At 40.9% G+C, this 20,688-nt stretch overlaps 1 protein-coding gene across 3 annotated transcripts in view; it reads left to right on the plus strand.

Moving 5' to 3' along the window:
• The window catches only part of TBC1D19 (TBC1 domain family member 19), a 142,603-nt gene that overhangs the window by 17,319 nt on the left and 104,596 nt on the right, over positions 1-20,688 (plus strand). For 2 of the 3 annotated variants that reach the window (XM_061584409.1, XM_061584408.1), the window contains exons 3-10: positions 623-668; positions 2,001-2,076; positions 2,626-2,700; positions 2,882-2,945; positions 6,300-6,346; positions 9,162-9,272; positions 13,184-13,256; positions 15,832-15,870. In XM_061584409.1, coding sequence (XP_061440393.1) covers positions 623-668; positions 2,001-2,076; positions 2,626-2,700; positions 2,882-2,945; positions 6,300-6,346; positions 9,162-9,272; positions 13,184-13,256; positions 15,832-15,870 — 531 coding nt within the window. The remainder of the gene's footprint in view (positions 1-622; positions 669-2,000; positions 2,077-2,625; positions 2,701-2,881; positions 2,946-6,299; positions 6,347-9,161; positions 9,273-13,183; positions 13,257-15,831; positions 15,871-20,688) is intronic. The other variant, XM_061584410.1, reaches the window with a different exon arrangement.

Genomic DNA, 20,688 nt, shown 5'->3' on the forward strand with positions numbered 1-20,688 from the left:
AGGCAAACCAAACAGCCCGTTCTTTTTCAGTTTTAAAAAGCTGCTCTGCCTGCCTGTTGACTTGTGCAGTCTTCCTGCCACACAGCCGTGTGCTGAGGCACTTGATTTGCATGCTGATAGCATGACCTGATGCCTACAATGGTTGACTTTTGGCATTGCACCGAAATTGCATTGAAACCTGCTGCTGAAGGAGCATAACGAATGACATGTTCGCTTCTGCACATGGAGCCTATAGGTGGAAACTGCATGGGTTGATAAAAACTTGCAGCTACAGTATGTTGAGAGGGCTGTAATAATAGAGCTTGTGCAATTAGGAACACAGTCTTAAGCTACAATCCCAAGTATACTTACTTGGAAGTAAATTCTGTGGGGTGCAAGGGAACTTGTCTTGTGTGCAAATGTGTTGAGAACTGGGGTACAAAACAAATAATATGGACTAGTAGCATTAACCAGTTCTGGAGTAAATGAGCTGTGGATTGTGCTTTTAGTAGAACCTCTGCATGCCTACGCCACTTACTTCAAATATTTTTATTCCCAAGTGCAGATAGAAGTTTGAAATTTGATGGTATTTTTATGATATGAGTTCTTCTAACCTTTATTTTCTGACCTCTTATTTTACCAGGATGGGAAAAGAAGCTGCAAAATGCTGTTTATAGTGAACTCATTGTGTGAGTTTGTTTTTGTCTGCATTTTTGGAGATAGGCGTAGTCCTTCTTGTTTTCATATCTGCATGTATTATTTGTAATATCACTTAATGTGTACATCAAAGAAGCCCTGTCAGATATTTTTTTTCAATTTGCACTGGACTGTAAATTTTGCTCTGTGTAGAAAATAGCACCGAAATGCATTGGAAATATTCATAAACATGGAAGTATTATTTTCTTGTTTTAATCATCTTAATAAAGGTGGAGATAGTTTTGCTAGTGGACAAAAGGTCGGTCTCTAATTTGATGTCCTTTGATGAAGTCTTGCCATAATACTAGTATGCACTCAGACTGTATTTAGCCAATTTCTTCCAGATTCAATAGCTCTAGTTTCTCACCTATAGCTTTTATTTATGTAGACCAATGATAGCAACCCAAGCTTCACTTCAGAGCCTTAGCATACTGTTAGTGCTCAGGATACATCAGAGGCTTCTGAGGTAATTTCTCATTTAATGTTGAGAGAGTTCTTCAGCCTAACCAAGACTGATGGGAAAGGAGGGTATAAGCTGTGTCATAATGGCTGTGGGGTAGGGATGGCATCCTAGCATCTTGGCTATGCAGGATACAGTTTCCCAAGCTTCAACAACTTGGCTGTCTCTAATGTAGTCTAGTGGTCTAGTACTGTAACTTGGTGTGCTAGGAAATATATATTGAGCAGTAACGACATGAACCATTGTATTGTATCTGCTTTGTTTGAACATAATTCTGGCAAAGCACCAGCAGAATCCTTTAATGTTGGAGTAAAACATGAATTCACTGTTTGTTCTATAAAAAGCAAATTATGTTTTAAGTTTATTAAAATGGATAATCCTAATATGACTGGGATCCAGAAAAGGCTGAAATGATTTGGTATTGTGGATGTGCACATGCTTGAGATGGACATCATTGCTTAGTGTTTTATTTATTTATTTATTACATTTATACCCCGCCTTTCTTTTTACGATAGAACCCCAAGGCGGCTTACATATGGCTCCCAAGCAGTCTCCTGTCCAGGCGCTGACCAGACCTGACCCTGCTTAACTTCAGCAGGGAGCTGGCCTTATGTGCCTTCAGACCATAGCCTGGGTTTCAGTAATTAGTTTTCTGTTTAATGCAAAATTAAGTAATGGGATATGACTGGTTTATTGTGATGTTTAACAGGGCTGGTGATTGTAGATTGATGATGACTAGTAGATATCGAAGTCTCTCTGAAAATGATTGTGGTAGTGATGAAGTCAATCTTTAAAAATTTACTGTGAAGAGTGAATCCAATAATGAATGGAGTAAAACATACCTTTTGTTGTTTTCCTCCTCAAGGTTCCCTTTCCCATGCCACCCATCAGCACCTCCTGAACACATAAAAGAATCTTTGGCTTACATGAGGAAAGCCCAGGTTTGCTGTGATTCAATTTTACTATTTGTACTGAAGTATTGACATATATACTATATATGTGTACTTTTTTTTCAATGGAACTGTGTCTATATACCAGTAGTTTCAGCCCCAGAACCAGGTTTTTAAAGCAACCTTGCTAGCTCAGCAGCACTGTTAATCTAGAAAAAAATTCCAGTCTCCTCTACAAATTGCTCAGTGGAGGAGCAGCCTGGTAAACGTATATCAGCAGTAACAGTAACTGGGTTCGGTCACGCTGTGTGCTCCCCAGCACGATGGTTTGGTGGCAGCTCCTCAATGGGTGTATTGCTTGTTTGAGAAAATATGGCATATGTTTAGTTTTTCTTGCTATTTCGTTTTTAACCTTTTTCAACTGTTTTGAATTTTATACTGCTGTAAATTGCTGAGACATTTTTGTATGAAGTTACTAATAAATATTATTATTAATGATAATTTTAAGATTTAAACTCAGAAATACAAATTAGTGAATAGGCTGTTAAATGTCATACATAGAAGGGACAATGACATAGTGATTTATGTCACCTGTTGCAGGGGAGCTGGGAAAAACGCATTCTGAAGAGTCTAAATAGTATGTGCACAGAACTCGGCATTCCATTATCACAGAAGGTAGCTTTATTAATTCTCTTTTCTGTGAATGTAACACCTAAGCAAGGCTAGCCTTAATTTAATGAGGGCGGGATGGATTTTTAAACTATACAACATGTTATTAAATGTTAACTAATAGAGACTTCTGCTTTTTTGTTTTGATTGGCTTATTGCACAAGGCATTGCTTTTTGTGATTTACAGAGATCAGTGAATGAACAAAAGGAACTTCTAAATAAATGGAATGAAATGGGAACAGATGAGCCAGGTATGTCAATCCTGCTTTATACAAATTGGATTGTATCCAGTTGTGCCCCTCTTCTGATACACAGGCTTATTAATGATTTATCAGATCCATTTATGTACTGCTCTTAATTTAGAAAATATCAGAGTAGTTCATAAATCAGAATATAAAATACACAACCAGATAATAAAATAATAAAAACCATTCCAACTTTAAAAAAAACAGCAAGATAAAACATTCTTAGAGACTGTCTAACTAGGCTTAACAGCATCCTCAAAAAGACCTGAAAGCCAGCATAGAGAGGTAAGTCTTTAATATCTAACATAACTAGATTATAGATGATCACTGATGGACCCCCAGAAACAGGGAGTTCCTAAAGAAGGTGCCACAATTGAGAAGCCCCTGATTAAGTCACCATCCCTTGGGCGTCACCCAATGGTGGTGCCCTAAGAAGGGCTCTCTTCAATGATCACAGTGGCCAGACTTGCACATACCAGGAGAGGCCTGAAACCTGATTTAAGTGGGTCTAGATAATCAGTCTCTTCCAAGCACACCTGAAGCTAAATATCCAGCATCTTCTCTACCACTTTACCTAGGAAGAGAATATTGGCTACAGGATCCAGAGCGGATCACTTGGAGGCCATTGGCACCTCCCTCTTCTGCAAAGAGGCATTTAACACCCCCCTTGGACCCATCTAGCCAGTTTCTTTTGTCTTACTTTTATAAGACAAGATGGACTGGGGTTAAGATTATGCATGGAGGGATTAACACGTGTCTTGTCAACATCCTCAACATGCAACAACTGAAAATGATCCTATGCAATTGGGCCAGACAGTGCCATGGACACCTCTGTTTGTATTGCACACTACAAAGCAAATATCAGTAATGTTAATGCTTTGTAAATCTATCATAGCTGGCTTCAGGGTTCAATTGACCCTGAAAGAAGGCTGGAACCAACCAGCCTCTTCGCCATCCTAAAATCTGCAGCTCAATAGCTACTTGAGGATGCAACAGTGGTGGCAAAGTAAACTTTCTTTGCTGCCACCACTGCTGTCTGATAGGTGTGAGTATGTGCTTTATTTGCACTCTGTCATATTCACTGTGAGATTTTCACCATCTGCACTCTCACTGTTACATTGCCTTCTTCATTACCAACAGCTCTCTGGAGAACTAGGCAGCTGCCCTGGCTCCACAGAGACGGAGAGGATGGATGCTTTTTTGAGTAGAAAAGGAGAGGAGGAGATTTTTTGCAAATCCCTCCTTTTTCCTGCAGCCCTCTCCGTTCCCTCTTGTGCTATTCCAAAGCTTCCCCCAACCCTGTGGAGCAGATGGGATTGGTTGTGCAGGGGAATGCAGAAAGGATAATGATGACACTCCCCCCCCCCATGCATGCTCTCCACTCATGGGAGCCTCCTGCGGTTCACAGAGCATATTGCCAGTGGAAGGACGCGATTGGATACAACACATTAATATCATATAGTAGTTTGAATTATAGCAGAGCAATATAGATGTGCATGTGCAAACTTAATAAATTTTATTACAATATGTCTGAAATGGTCCCTTGAGAAAAATTCTCAAGCCACTAAGCATAGTTCCTCCCAGTCTCATTCCCAAGGGACGGCCTAGAAGGATACCATAGCTGATGGTATCTAAATGCTGAGAGGTCCAGCAGAACTAACTGAATAGTGCTTCCCTTCTCCCATCTCCCTGAACAGGATGACCAAGTCACTTCCAATCTCAGACCTAGATTGGAAAGCAGCCTAATTTCAAAAGTCGTCTGCATTCAATTGGTTCAGACCTCAAGCGTGTCCACCCCTTTCACAACAGCCTGCTGGGTGAGAGAGAGAGCGAGAGAGAAGAGGTGGCTGTTCTTATTTTGTCCCTGCCCATCACTGGCTTCAGCCTTGCCCACAGTCAGCATGCAACCCCAATAGATTACCCCTGAGGGAATGTGGCCCTTGGCAGAAAAAAGCTTGTCCATGCCTGGTTGCAGATTAAGATGATTTGATTCATCTTGATGTGTAACTATGAATACTGATGGTTTTTTCTCTTATCTCCCAATTTAATTTAAATATGTTAAATAAAATTACTATTTTTATTGAAACTGTAATAAGAATATTAGATTACTGAGTACTGAATAAAATGCTTACCTATTAAAGAGTGGGAACCCAGATTAGTATTTCTAGGACTTGTCCATAATAGGCTTTTTCATGAGCATTAAATCCTCTGTTGCCCCTTGTGGAACTTCCCCGTCTGAGATGAGCTGCACTGCATTTCTTACTGCAGATTGTCTTATACTTTTTAACAAGTTCTGTTGCTTTGTGGGAACACACAGCAAGGCAGATAAAAACTGCCCTTACAGTTCCAGGTCTGTTATACAGACTGGTTGCAAGTAAAGCATATTCACCTAGATTGTCAGAAGCTTAGCCAGTCTACCTGGGTTTGAGCTTGAGGGAGTCAGCTGGATTGGGTCAGTGGACTCCCTCCTGATATCAGATGTAAAGGTAAGACAATTGCCAGGTTCAAATAATCAGAGCAGAGGTGAGATGGGGAAGAACCTGCCATTAGTAAAAAGAATTGGAATATGAAAAGAGGCAGGGTCAAGAAGGCAAAAAGAAGACGGTTCTGAGTTGCAGGTAGCAGAGCAACGGTAGACGATCTAGTACTGAGAAAGTGTGCAAGCATTCTGAAAGGGTGTGCACGTGTGGTGTTATAGCACTTCTCACTTCTGCTAGAATGTCTTAATGGCAAAGATGTAGACCTCTGGATCAAAGGGTTCAAGTCCCAGTCCTCTGGGTATTAGAATTTACACATGCTTAGTGAGATGTAATTCATTAGGAATTACAAAATTCATAGGTGGACAATACCTTTATTAAGACCAACCAAAATGTCATAAAATGGTGAGCAAGCTTTCAAGTTCTTCATTACTCTTCATCAGGCTAGGTGTTATCCAAATCAGGGGATTGTGGGAGAAAATTAAGTTGATGTCAAATCCATGATGTCTGCATCCCAAGGCTGAGATTGCAGACTGATTAAATTAGTTTCTGCTGGGTGTTTGCAGGATTCTTTGATGAAGAAGCAATGGCTGATCCCCATTATATAAAAGCATCCCATCTGTGTTTGCAGATCTGGGTAATTCCCGGGCTTTATGTTTGTTTTCAACAACTGTTTTCACACTTGAGTTGATACTGGATGATAAGATTACATGCTTCATAATGTGCTTAAAATGTATATTCAAAATATATGTTGATATGAACAAATATGTCTATAATTATTACTAGGAGAATGTGCAGATGGAAGAAATATCAAATGTATGAATTAGTTACAACTTGTTAATTCTTTTTAATTAAATAACTTTATATATTTTATTTGTTTCAGATCTAAGTCTCTTCCGGCCTGTTTATGCACCCAAAGATTTTCTGGAGGTAATTTGAAAACAGATTTTCAGTTATATATCTATAGATTTTTATACAATAAAATATTAAAGGTCTTTTGAGCCATTGGCGTTACGAAGATAATTTTCAGTATATAGTAGACTGCCAGTTCACAATGACTGCTTAAATTTGAACGTGGCACATGGTTAAGGAAGTAAAACTGGGGAACCAGTACTGGAAAGTGCCAAAAAGGTGTGTGCTGTTCATCTATGATGGGGTAAGGAACCTCAGGCCTGAGGGCCAAATGCATCTGCCCAGTTCTTTCTGTCTGGCCTTTGGGACTCTCCTCGGGCCACACCCATCACCACCCCTGCTTTATACCCTCCTGAAGTATGTTTGCCTGGCTGATAGATACAGAGGGGTTTGTGAGTGTGTAGAAACTAGTCTATTGTACTAAGGTAAAATATACATTTGTTACTCCACCCACTTTTGCCTCTGGCTCTGCCCACCATGGTATGTGGTCCTTGGAATGCACCCCCTGGCTGAAAAAGGTTTCTCTCCCCGATCTATGAGAAGAATAGAAAATCTGTAATGAAGTATTGGACTTGTGAATTCCAGAAACAGTAAGTTTAGCTCAAAATTTAGGCACAGCCTCTAGAACTGAAGAGAACATTTAGCAGTTCAGTCAGCTTGTGTGACAGTTAAAATTCTGCTCAACTGTAAGAATAATGATTTGAGAGTCTTACACAGTATTAACTCCACAGCAGAAATGTGCATTTCATCAGATGGTAGAGTTGTCAACAGACCATGGCAAGAGGCAATTTTGGATAATCCTCCTTGCCCCTGTAGTGTGCCCTTTGCCCTTCTCCAAATCTGCTCTGGAGGGTCTGCCAACCTCTTGAAGCGGATTTAGAGGGGATGTGGGTCCTCTGTGTATGTGTGAGAGAGAGAGGGAGGGAGAGAGGAGAGAGAGAGGGAATTACCAAATAATGGTCTCCCTCCTGTTCCACTAATGTATTCCCTTCTGCCAGAAGATGGTCCCCACTGGATTCCACCCACTGTGTTTTGTGTCCCTGCACACACCTGCATTACTTCATAATATCCTAGGCCAGTGTTTTTCACACTTTCTCTGTTCATTAAATCCCTTTCAAATAATTTGTCTGGAGAGGAATTTGTGCATTGCTGAGGATGGTGGGGCATATTCTCAAATTAACACTCAACTCAAGTATAGTAATGGCCAAGCCTTTGGGGCCCCACCATCATGCTGAGTATCTTGAGTGTGAGACTTTGGAATATGTTGTAACAACACACTGCAAGGGAAAATCAGTAATAGTGGGAAATTGCTTTTCAGGAAAGCCTTCCAGTTGCTGCTGATCTTCTTAGTGATGGCCCTTTAAGTTTTCTAGGGATCTTCATGGCTCTCAGAACAGCTTTCAGTCTTGAAAACCCATGTTCTCAAATATTTTGTTCTAGCTAGGAGGCAGCATAGAGTGTCCCTTTTCCTCTGCTTTTTGACCTGCCCCCAATTTAAGGTCATCTGATCTGTACTTGTTTTACTGTGTGGCATCAGAAGTGATAGAGCTCTTCTATGAACATGTAACAGGAAGACCAGTTGTGTCAGTAAGAGAGCTGCATATTCAAATTAGAAGGGTAGGAAAGAAGAACTAAAATCCAAAATGAAAAACATTAGCAGAAGAAACCTGAACCAAGTGGCTGCAAAATTGAGAGCTTTTGAACATGGAAATCGGATGGTATCTTATTTTCTTAGAATTATTTGAATGTGGCAGTATAAATCTTTATTAGTTTTGTCTAATGAAACAACAGGACAGAAAGCAAGCATGCCCTTTGTGAAGCTAAATTAATGTGACATACTTGAAAAATTTCTTTGTGTAGATAGGAATTTCTTTCCAGTTTAGAATTGCAGATAATGATAGTTTGGTTGACTCTGTCATAGCTTAATTTGCATATATTAATGAAAATTATATTGCACACATGCAAATGTAGGTGGATGGCTTACCTTGTGAGACCTAACTCTTGAACTCTAAATGTTCTTGGGGTTTTTAATTTTACTGATGGCTTGAATGATAATATAACTAACATTTATCTGTAATTAAGGCTAATTAAATCTGTCTCAGTTTAACCTTAGAAAAGCACTTGGCATAAGTAAACAGTGTTCTGTTTTGTCTCTTGTGTTTTCTGTTGTTACTTTCTTCACATCACTTGTCATTCCTTGGATATTAACCTTTTAGTGCTTGGCCTGCTTCAACAAATTTGTATTCAGTACATAATCCTGTACAAACGTGGAGAAGTTATTCTTGTACGTGCTGGAGTGCTTCACAGCAAAGGAAGTCAAATGAAAAACTACATTCGACTCTTCACGTCACTTAAACCTTGCCCAACCTTGTCGTTACATGGCACAAGGCCAGAGATATATGAATACTAAGCTTTCTAGGACCATAGCATGTGATCATAATTATCCAGCAGTGGCTTACTATGATAAATGAACCTTCGTGAGAGTTGAATCAGGATACTGTATTGTGGAACAATGTACCACTGATTTAGAGAGCAGAAGTTTGTTAAGAGTCAATCTCTCCAGCACAGGAATTTTATTTTTTTGAATGAGCCAAATAAGATACCTATTTTAAAAGCAAAGGAGGAAATAATGGAAGAATTTGAATATTCTCTAGCAGCTGAATATAGGAGTTGTCATGATTGATCAGAATTATCCCAAGCAGAGCATGAAGGCAACCATTCTCCCATGTCTCACATATCGCAGCTAATGTAGACCTCGTCTGAAATTTTATACTGTGTTTAAAGTTTTGACACATACATATAAAACACTAATTTATACTTTTTTTTGTTAAAGGTATTGATGAACCTTCGCAATCCGAATTATGAAAATAGTGAACAGCCTAGTTTTAGAAACCACTTGGGGTTAATTCAGGTGCCACTAAAGGTGAAGGACATCCCTGAACTGGTAATCATAATTATCTTTAAATATTTTATTTATTTGTTTAAAAGTATTTATGTGGTGCTTAATGTATGGAAAAATATCAGAGGAAATATGTAGAGCTAAATTGCCTTAACTGTAAAATGCTAAAATAATTGTTGTTTAGAGTGTTGTTTAGCATTTTGAGCAATAGTGAACGATTTTGATTCATATTTTTTTTTTAAGTCTTGCTGTGAAGGATTATTCTTCAGTGTTTCAACCTGTATCTTCCATTATTTCATTGTCGTTCTAGCTGAGATGGTGGGGTTATAATATCCTGGGGTATTTATTATGAAACTATGGATCTCATCAATCTTACTCTGGTTTTGTGTTTAGCTTGCAGATGTAAATATTTATGTGTGTGTATGCAGTGTGGGACATGCCATAAGTCAGTGGTAGAGTGTATGCTTTACGTATAGAAGGTCTAAAGTTCAGTCATCCTTATCTCCAGTTAAAAGATTATTGGCACTTGGGATGGGGAAGACCTACCTGAGAGCTTGGAGAACAGCTGCCAGTTGGAGTAGAGATGAATGAGAAGTCTGTACCTCCCATCTCCCCAAATCGATTGACCCCTGCAAGGAGCAACATCATTTCCAGAATCACTTTACTCCTCGGGTTTTAGGCCCGGTTTCAGCACCGAGACAGCCTTGGTCGCCCTGTATGATGACCTATGTCGGGAGAGGGACGGAGGGAGTGTTACTCTGTTGATTCTCCTTGATCTCTCAGCGGCTTTTGATACCATCGACCATGGTATCCTCCTGGAGAAGCTCGCGGAGTTGGGAGTTGGAGGTACAGCTTGGCAGTGGTTCCGCTCCTACTTGGCGGGTTGTCTCCAGAAGGTAGTGCTGTGGGAACATTACTCGACACCGTGGGCTCTCCAGTGTGGAGTCCCGCAGGGGTCGGTTTTGTCTCCCATGCTTTTTAACATCTACATGAAGCCGCTGGGTGCAGTCATCAGGAGTTTTGGAGTGCGTAGCCATCAGTACGCTGATGACACGCAGCTCTACTTCTCCTTTTCATCTTATTCAGGTGAGGCTGTCAATGTGCTGAACCGTTGCCTGGCTGCGATAATGGACTGGATGAGAGCTAACAAACTGAAGCTCAATCCAGACAAGACTGAGATGCTGTTGGTGTGAGGTTTCTCTGATCAGATGGTGGATGTCCACCCTGTTCTGGATGGGGTTACACTCCCCCTGAAGGAGCGGGTTCGTAGTTTGGGAGTATTTTTAGATCCTTCCCTGTCACTCGAGGCTCAAGTAGCCTCGGTGGCACGGAATGCATTCTACCAACTTCGGTTGGTGGCCCAGCTACGTCCCTATCTGGACAGGGAGGACCTCACCTCAGTTGTCCATGCTCTGGTAACCTCTCGATTGGATTACTGCAATGCGCTCTACATAGGGCTGCCTTTAAAGACGGTTCAGAACCTGCAGCTTGTGCAGAATGCGGCGGCCAGACTGATAACGAGGACCAGGTGGTCTGAACATAGAACACCTGTTCTGGCCTGCCTGCACTGGCTACCAATATGTTTCCGGGCCACATTTAAAGTGCTGGTTTTAACCTATAAAGCCTTATACGGCGCAGGACCACAATACCTGCTGGAACGCCTTTCTCGATATGAACCTGCCCGTACACTACGTTCCACATCGAAGGCTCTCCTCCGAGTTCCGACTCACAGGGAAGCTCGGAGGATGATAACAAGAACTAGGGCCTTCTCAGTGGTGGCCCCCGAACTGTGGAATAGTCTTTCTGATGAGGTGCGCTTGGCGCTGACGTTGCTATCTTTTTGGCACCTTTTTGGCACCAAGTTAAAACCTTCTTCTTTTCTCAGGCATTTTAGTCTATTTTAGTTTTTTAAATATGTTTAACTGATTTTAGATTTGTGGATGCCTACATACATGTTCCTTGCACTGAATTATTGGATTTTACTGTGTATATTTATATTCCTCTGTTGTACACCGCCCAGAGAGCTATGCTAGTCGGGCGGTATAGAAATTCAACAAATAAATAAATAAAAATAAATAAATAACCCTGGCAGGAAAAAACCTGCAAGCATCTTTTGCCTGAAGGAAAAAGAGGCCCACTGAGCCTCCTTGTCCGCACTCTGCCTGCTACTTTATCTCCCCTAAATCAGGACAGTAGTGCTTTTTGAAAAGAATTTTCACTGGTGGGGAATGAACTTTAAACTTTAAACCTTTAAACTTTAATGAAAATACAAATGACATAAATCAATAGTATGATAAATGTATTTTAGCATTAAATATGATTAAAAGAAATAGAGCACTTAAAAAATAACAACCTCTTAAATCAGCTGTTAAACCACTAGCAGTTCGAACAGTCCCATTCTTGGAATACTTTTATCCTTTCTCTATATTCTCACCCAATGTACACATGTTCCCGCTCTTTCTTAAAAGCCACAAATAATTTGCTTTTCACTGGTTGTCTGTTTTGTACAGCACCACTGGTCGGTTTGTGGCATATCTTTCTTGAGGTTCTGATTCTTATTTTTGTGTGTGCGTGATTTGTTCAAAGTTTTATTCAGGTGTTCTTTGGTTTGTCTGAGGATTATCGTCCCTCTCATATAATTCCAAACCAGCTTGGCAAAAGGCTTGGCAATTCCAGACATTTTGCAGCAGCCTTTTGCATTTCTACATGATTTCTGTTTGCTCTTCTTTTAACACTTGGCGTCATGCATGCACACCTCACTTCAGTCTCTTGGGTAGCCTGGATACAGACTTGATGTCACAACTCATATTCAAATTTAGGCCTTTCTGTCTCTCATATATAGGACTAGTGTGCAGAGGTGCTTGTTTGCACTCTGGTTCTTGCATTCTAGTAAAATACCCCTGTTGGCCTTTGGACCGAGACCAGTAACACAGGGAATTGCATGCCTGCATGCATATATACGTACATACTGGACCCTTCATAATCTGTAGACTAGGGAAAAGGGAAAGTTGGCAGAAGATTCAAGAAAGGCATGCAGTACATGAGAATCCTCAAAGCTAACTCTTCTCTTCTCCTTGATCTCCAGAGTACTCCGTTATTTTTTACATTTTTAGCAAGACAGTGTTAGATTTTCTTCCTTCTCCCATTTCTCTACCACCAGGAGCAGTACAAAAGCCTGAGTTTGAGGAAATTTCCTTTTTGTCCACTTCCTATTTTAAGGTGGAAAGTGATTCAAGTGGGCTCTTAATAGCTCATGTTTTCATCGTATTTAAGATTCAAGCTTGCATTTATTTCACTGGTGCTCCGTCATGCCAACTAGGCATTCAACAGCTCCCATTTGGGCCTTCAGATAGGTCCCATTGCTTTCAATAGGTATTTTTGTCATTTTTAAAATATGTCCCCTGTTTGTGTAGTGTTTTCAACAACACATTTTGGAGGGGGCAGAGAGAAAAGGGCACTTGAAGGGAGGGGAGAGAATTTGAGTTTGCTGACAAGGGGCACAGGATGGGTCAGAGGAGTAAAGAGACCCATGCCTTTCTATTGAAGAAAGAAACTGAGTGAACTGAAAAATGCACTGTACTGGTGAGGGATGTAGAGTTCACAGGTGGGGAACTTCCTCATTATGTTATACGTCAGACAATGCCCTGCAGGTAGTAGGTGGCAAATTGGTTAGAATGTGGGTAGAATCTAAGTAGGAGGTCTGCTCACAGCAGACTGTGCCCATCTCAGTGCTGCCCTTGATAACTGTTAACACGGTACTCACATACTTGAACACTGAATTCTCTCTTTGCTCCAAAGTCAGAGGACTGGGATAGATGGGCAAATGCAGTATAAATCAGATTTATAGTTGATAGCAGTTTGAAGTTACATTGGCAACAAATTAAAATATAAAGAAATCTCCATAGATAATAAAATACTTGTTTTTTCCCCCATTGGTACATCTTCTGTCTCTCAAGAAAGAATATTTCAATGAGCTAGACTTGAACACAGGTCAGCTGGATATTGATGATTCTGCACATGTGCCTCCAGGTTAGTGTGTTTGTTTAATATAATGTGGTAAAGATTGTTCTTGGTTCTTGCAGGTATTCATGTGAGATATAGTTGGCAACATCAGATCCAAAGAGGGGTCTTGGGTCTTTATTTGTAATATGGTAGGAAGAGATTTGACAAGTTAACTTACTTGGTAATGATAGTGGGGAAAGCCAGAAGTACTGAGTATCTTCATCCCAGAGCCATCTTTCAGTCAGGATTTGGCAAATTTTAAAACATTGCTTGTATTAAAGCAAGTGTGAAAAGCCAGATTTGAAAGATACCAAATCCTAGACTTAATGTAAAACTTTTAGTTGTGACGTTTTAGGTCTAATTCTCACTGAGGTAATAATCTGGGAGAGTACAGGTATGAGCTCACATAAGTAACTGTTTCTTCACACAAGAGTCCTGCATATTGAAAACTAGCTGGCAGGAAGAAGGGTTCTAGTAGCCATCCCTTCTCTCTGACATGCTGTCTTTCTATGTGTAGGGTTTTTTTTGTCTGTGAAACCGTCTTCCATCACATGGGCTCCCACTTGCAGACGTAAGCGATACAGCCCCGGTACTAGTTTTTCTACCTAAGTGAAAATATGGCCTTACACATCACATCACATAAGGCATCCTGCATAGTGCGTGCATGTGAAAGGCATTCAATATTTAATGGAAATAAAGGCTCTCAATATGTTTAATGGAAACAAATATTATATAGCTGTATTTGCTCTTAATATGCGCTCACATATTGTTGAGGATGCTCTCTTTTAATATATATATTATGCAGGGGTGGGGAACCTCCAGCCTCCAGGCCAGTCATGTTCTATCAGAGGGTCCCATTTGGTCCTGAAGCCATTTGCCCATCTTCTTATCTGCTGACATCAGTAGTGATGTCAGTAGGTGACCAGGAGGACAGGGTTTCATCCTGCCTTGGCTGTGCTATGCTGTTCCCAGTAGGGTACAAGATCGTGCAGCCAAGGCAGCAGGGTTTAATCCCTGCTCATCAGTAAAGCAGCAATTAAAGCCCTGTGCAAAAGCATCCTTTGAAGCAGCTCACGCATGCACGCATACTAGGCTTTTGCAAAAGTTTTAAGACAGCTCCAGTGGTCCCATTGGCTCAAGTGGGAGAGCAGGGGTTGTCTTAATGACTTTTCCTGCATTTCCCTTTTCATTCTTTGCAATTGGGGGCTTAAAGGGGAAGGAGGGAGACTTGGGAGAGGCTTTTCCAAGTCTCCCCTTCCCCTTTAAGTTCCTGATTGCAGAGAATAAGGGAAGCGCAAGGTTTTTCCAAGTCTCCCCTCCTCTTTTAAGTGCCAGTCATGGAGACTTAAGGGAAGTGCCAGGGATTTTGACTAGCAGCCAGGCAGGGGCACCCATCTATAACGTGGCTTCATAATAATGCCATGTGATTGACATGTAGGCCTGTGGAGCCAAAAAACTTCTTATCCTTGATATTATGTATTTATAAGGTTTTATATTGAAAGTTGTATAGTTTGGGAAGATGTTTCCCTTCTGCATTTTGTGATATGCTGTATTTTATACTTGGATCTGAAATAATTAAATATTTTACGTAAATTTACTGAAACGTATCCTGTTTTAAACAAAAATCTAAAACTGCAGGTTAATCCATAATAGCAAGAAGAAAAAAAGTGTGACAATACTTTAGAGAGTAATACTGTTTTTGTGGCATAAGCATTTATCTCCAGCATCATTCATACTGTATACTCTGTATACTAACATCTTGGTTCATCTCAGTTCAACTAATGAAGGACGGTGACTATGAGAATGTGCTCTACAGCAAAGTAGTTAAAGATTTAAGGCATCTTTTTGTCTTCTAATTATTATCTAGCTACATTAGCATATTCCCTCTTCATCTACATCCCTAAATTACAAGAAGGGCTCCTTGGTGGCAATACATTAGCCACTTGGAAATAATACCCATCTAATGATACGAATGAGCAGTTAGCCATCAAAATTATAATGGGTGCAAATTAATAACATTGCTGACATTCTATAACTTTAGTTGAGGTATCTTTATGATGAATGTAAAATGGCATCTTTGAAGAACTTGTCTATTTTGGATATTATTGAACCTTTAATTTTTTTCCCTAAGACAGCTCACGAAAGGAGAGAATGAAACAATACTTTAAAATCATAGAGTGATAGACTATACACAGAAGCGAAGATCAGAAGGACATCCACAAATAAAGTCTCTGTGCTTCATTCTCAGATCATGTTCTGAGAACCCTATCCTCAAACTGCTCTTTTAAACTTTTTACAGGAAGGGGAAAGAACTAGTAGTGTTTTCCTTTAAACAGCAAACTTTTGCTTCAGATTACATTTTGAATTAGAGAGTAAGGATTTGAAAAGCAATTTGTAAAGGCATATGGGTGCCATTTTCTTAGAGAAATGTTGAAATACATTTGAATGCACATGTGTATTATGAATGTGTGTTCCTTGGAATCCTGGTGCATGTATAGTGCCATGCTATCAGATAAGAGACTGTGATAGTTAAATCTAATTTTCTTCCGTTAAGTTGAAATAGTTTTGAACTTTTTCACTTTGTTCTTGCTTACTGTTTTAGAACTCTTTGAAAATGAGCATATACGGATTGGTCAAAAAGGTAAGAAGTGGATAATGGTTGTAAATGAATGGCGAGTGTTCCCCACGAGTTGTCTTCATTTTGTCTGGTATGAAGCATAATAAGGCTACAGACCTAAATGCATTTACTAGGGAGTAAGTCCCAGTACGTACTCTGGGATTTACTTGAGAGTAACCATGCATAGAATTGCACTGTAAATGATGCAAAATAAAATGTAACTTGTACCTCTTTTAACATGGTGGAACAGCTAGCACTTTATGGGTTCTAGATAAAGAGCGCCACAGTTGTTTTCTTAAAAAAGCAAAATTATAAGTGTGTTTTTTTGTGATAGCTTTATGCGAAAGAGCTGAATTCCTGTTTTAAATATCATCTTAAAATCACCAGAGTCTCTTTTACCTTCTGTGCACAAAGAAATCTCATTAGTGTTAATGGAGTTTATGTCCATGCATCTGAAAAGAATATAACCTTGATTCTATTGGGTGATTAGTTGCTATTGCAGAACCTAATGAGACCTGCAGCACTGAATCAGTACGCAGGATAATGTATGTGGCTGTACCCTTTCAAATAAGTCATTATTCTACCAGTTGAAACAAACCCATGCCTTAAATTAAAACAAATCAAACTCGCATAGAACAAATTATTTTTCTCTGCCTCTCCTTTCACAGGAGTGGCTAGGAAAGGAATTAGGCCATCCACATTCTCCTATCTTAAATGATATCAAAAGACAGCATGATAGCCATGGAAATTTATTTTGCTTCCAGAATATGGGAGAAAACCCAAAATGACATGGTTTTGATTAGACTACCACTTTAGATAGTGAATAGGTCACATAGAAGTCAGTAGCCACCTTGATTTGGTAGCAGCATTTCAGATTTGTTCCAAACCACTTTTTGAAACAGCTTGTATATTTCAATTCCTTGAAAATTTGAATTTTGACATTATATAAATGTTGACTAATGGTAAGCGGCGGTAACGCAGCTGAAGCTCTGCTCACGGCCGGAGTTCGATTCCAACGGAAGGAGGAAGTCGAATCTCCGATAAAAGGGGTCAAGGTCCACTCAGCCTTCCATCCATCCGTGGTGGGTAAAATGAGTACCCGGCGTATGCTGGGGGTTAAAGAAAGGCCGGGGAAGGAACTGGCAATCCCACCCCATATATATGGTCTGCCTAGTAAGCGTCGCAAGACGTCACCCTAAGAGTCGGAAATGACACGCACTATAAGTGCGGGGACACCTTTACCTTTTTTAATCACTTTTCATGAAATATTAAATGTGCAAAAGGAAAGGGAGTTGAAGAAAATGTGTGGATCCAGAAGGTTTTTGGTAAGTGGCAAATAGATGGGATAGTATAAAACTGGGAATTGGAATTTGTGCTGCACTGTGTACCTCATAAACTGCAAGCTTGGCCGGGTTAGTCATCAAAGGTGTAATTCTTAACTTGTACACTTTTCAAAAAGGCCTTCAGTTTTGTTATTTTCATCAGTGTCCTGATTACTTGAGACTGGAACCAAAGTTCATATTGAACAGAAGCTGTTTAATGATCCCAAATAGCCTTTAAGCAAGGCATCTGTTACTAATATCTTTGACTTGCTGCTAATTGAATAGCCTTAACATTTGTGTTACTCACTTAGCCAGTGAATTATCTTGGCTGACAGCCGCAGTAAATTATTTCTGGTTTGTGTGTACCTTGCTAAGAAGCAGAAAAACATAGACATATCTGTGACAGGATTTTCACTACTACCACTGTCCCTATTTACTGCTTGAGTGTAGCATCGTGTCTCACAAACATTTACTTTGTGGGTCGCTATTCAGTTTTCCTTTTGTGATTCAGATGTTAGGAAGAAACAAGATAAGTGGCTTAAAGATGCCTTCTGGAGTGGAAATTTGCAGAACCAAAATCCTATTAAAATGAAGTTTTCGATGTATAAGTCAGATGAATGTTTTTCTCTCAATTCTTAATGGGCAGAGCAATCCAACTGCTGGGCAGTTGGCGGAGGGAGGGCCAGCAGAGGAGGAACTGGCGGAAAGCAGCGTGTACGAGCCACTTGGAAAGTGCTGGCTCCGCCCAACAGGCCTCCCAGGGAGTAAGAGCTCCCCATAGGCCACAATGGGATTTGATTTTTTTTTGAAGTTTTAAGGTGGTTAGGGACTTGGGGGAGGACTCTGAACACAAGAAAGATCTTGCGTAAGTTCCCCCCATGGTTCTTCCCCTGCCACGCCTCTGGTATGACTGTTTTTGGTTTTTCCTTCGGCTTCCTCCGGGCCTCCGTCTACTGGGCTGTCTGTCCCTGGCAGACCCCTGGTGGTGCTGGGAGGCTCCTGGCAGAGCTACACCTGTGCCGCAGCAGAGGGGTGTGGCCAGTGGAGCCCAGCGGAGTCTGGTGCAGCCAGGAGCTTCCTGACACCGCTGGGGATCTGCGGCATCCAACTCACCCCAGCCCAGCGGAAGGGTGAGTTGGATTGTGCCCACAGTGTATCACTCTCTGAAATAAAAACAGTCCTTCAGTGTTATAATTTAATTGGTATTAGGACACAGACAGTAATTGGAAAGAATCTGGTAAATTTGACATTTTTGGACCACTCTTCTGATAATTTTGGATACTTATTGAAATTGCCAGCCAGGTTGGGACTGTGGTTATCAGTAGGTTCTTTAAATTGGTGGTTGGGATGCAGTAGGAAGCAGCAACAATCATTTGACCAGGCGACATCAGAAGACTGGACTCTTAGTACTTTTATTAGTCCTGGCCAATCCATGGGCTTTAAAATTCCTGCCAATTGCAGATGCTAAGTTGCATGCCACTGTTACATTCTGTTCCTGAGTGTCATGGCCCCGTCAGAGGACTCCTCCGATGAGGACGACTCAGGAGTAACAGCAGCAGACCCAGGTGCAGCAGACTCAGAAGGAGACACGGAGGAAACTCCTGAGAATCCAGCTCCTTCTCCCCCTCAGCTGCAGAGCACCCCAGGGACAGCAGAGGCCCTGCAGCCAGATGCAGACAGTGAACAAGATACTCCCCCCTCACCTGCAGAATGTAGACGGCAGAAGGTCAGGCAGAAGAGAGGCAGACCTGTCCCCTTAAGGCCCAAACGCTGAGGGCTCACACCTGCTGTCAAACCTGCCCTTTATAAGGCACACCTTCACTTCAGCTGGTTGCTGACTGCAACGTCAGGCGTGGCTTTGTGTATACCTAGTTTCCCTGCAGCATCTCTTTGACTGACCCCTTGGCAATTGATCCCGGACCTCCAATGACCTCGCTTCTGGACTTCTGACTCGGCAAGTACGCTTCGGATAGGCCTGGCAGATTTACAACCCGACTGCCGGCTAAAGACTTTCCTTCCCTGCCAAAGACCCAGGAATTTCCAGCCCCCCACCGGCACTGCTGACTCAGTGCAGAGCTGACACTGAGAAGGACTCTGAGGTACACAAAACCCATAGTAGTTCACTAGGCTATCGTGAGATTCCTTGTTCAAGCTCTGGAACAAGTTCATTCAAGTATCCTCTCCCTCCTGCTCTCTCTGTCAGAGGGAGAAATAGGCATACATAGCAACCACAGAGCATATTTGTTGCTATAATTGCCAGTGTCTTCATATCGAATAGGATGGGAACCATTTGCCCCCATATTTCTCTACTGTTTTGGAGAAGATTCTTATGACTCATATCTTGTATATGCAAATCTTCAAAAGGAGAAAGATAAATTACTTTTAGAAATCTTCCCTTAAACATGTAAGTGGCAATCCAGATGCTTCTGAGGAGCCCACAAGTAGGGCATGAAGTCAATAGTCCCCCCCCATTTGTGTTCCGAATATCTGGTATTTAGGGGATACACTGAATATTGAGGTTCCATTTAGCTGTCAGGGCCTTCATGACTTGTCTAATCTCATTTTGAAAGCTGCTTAAACAGGTGTCTATTCCCACAAGCTAATTTACACATTTTGTAAGTACTTTGGTTTGTTTGTCCTGAATCATCTGATAAATAATTTTGTTGAGAAGTTTCTTAGTTTGAAATTAAATGTGATCATTGGACTTCCTTTCCACTTACTATAAATATTAAATTTGATAGCACTCTTGAACTAATTAGAAACTGTAACCACAATACTTCCATGCTTTTAAAGGTGTTTTGTTTTACTATGTTTTTAAAGATGTGTTGTGTTAATATATTTTAAAATCTGTTTTTAAGATGTTTTAGAGTGTGTTCAGTGTTTTTGTTTGCTGCCCTGGGCTCCTCCTGGGAGGAAGGACAGGATATAAATTTAATAAATAAATACACAGCCATTTATTGTGGCTAGAAATTTTGTATTGTTGCAACTTGAACATTTGTCAGTGAGAGGGTAGCTTCAGTTGCTCATTTCTGCGGCACTTTCTTCTTTGGTTACCTCTCTGATTTCTTTCTCCGTCTCAAGGATCATGGTCAGCATTTTGTTCAGGGAGCATTGCTATGTCTCCAGTACTCACTCACTTTTGGAGCCTGTTATTTCTACTCATGAGGATTCTGTAAAGGAGTTTATTCCTCTCAAGCTTTCTATTTTATTGGAGTCTATGATTTGGATCCTAACTAGCCTTCCGCAAATGGAGGGGGCTTCTTCTGTTTCCAGAGGGAACTGAGATCTCCTGTTCCATCTGTAGCCTCCTACACCACTTCTCATGCTGCTCTACAGGGCTGTTGGGAGAAAGGGAAGATCAGGGGAAAATGCTTGCTCCCCTTCCACTGGTGGGAGTGTCCAGTTAATGGTACTCTGCTCAAGGAATGGTGCCACCAGTGAAACCTTTGATAGGATCAAAGCCTATGCCTCTGTCATATAGAACAGTACCACCACCCCAACATCTTTCCTATCTTTCTAT

Source organism: Rhineura floridana, chromosome 9 (genome assembly GCF_030035675.1).
Source record: "Rhineura floridana isolate rRhiFlo1 chromosome 9, rRhiFlo1.hap2, whole genome shotgun sequence".
Classification (NCBI taxonomy): domain Eukaryota; kingdom Metazoa; phylum Chordata; class Lepidosauria; order Squamata; family Rhineuridae; genus Rhineura; species Rhineura floridana.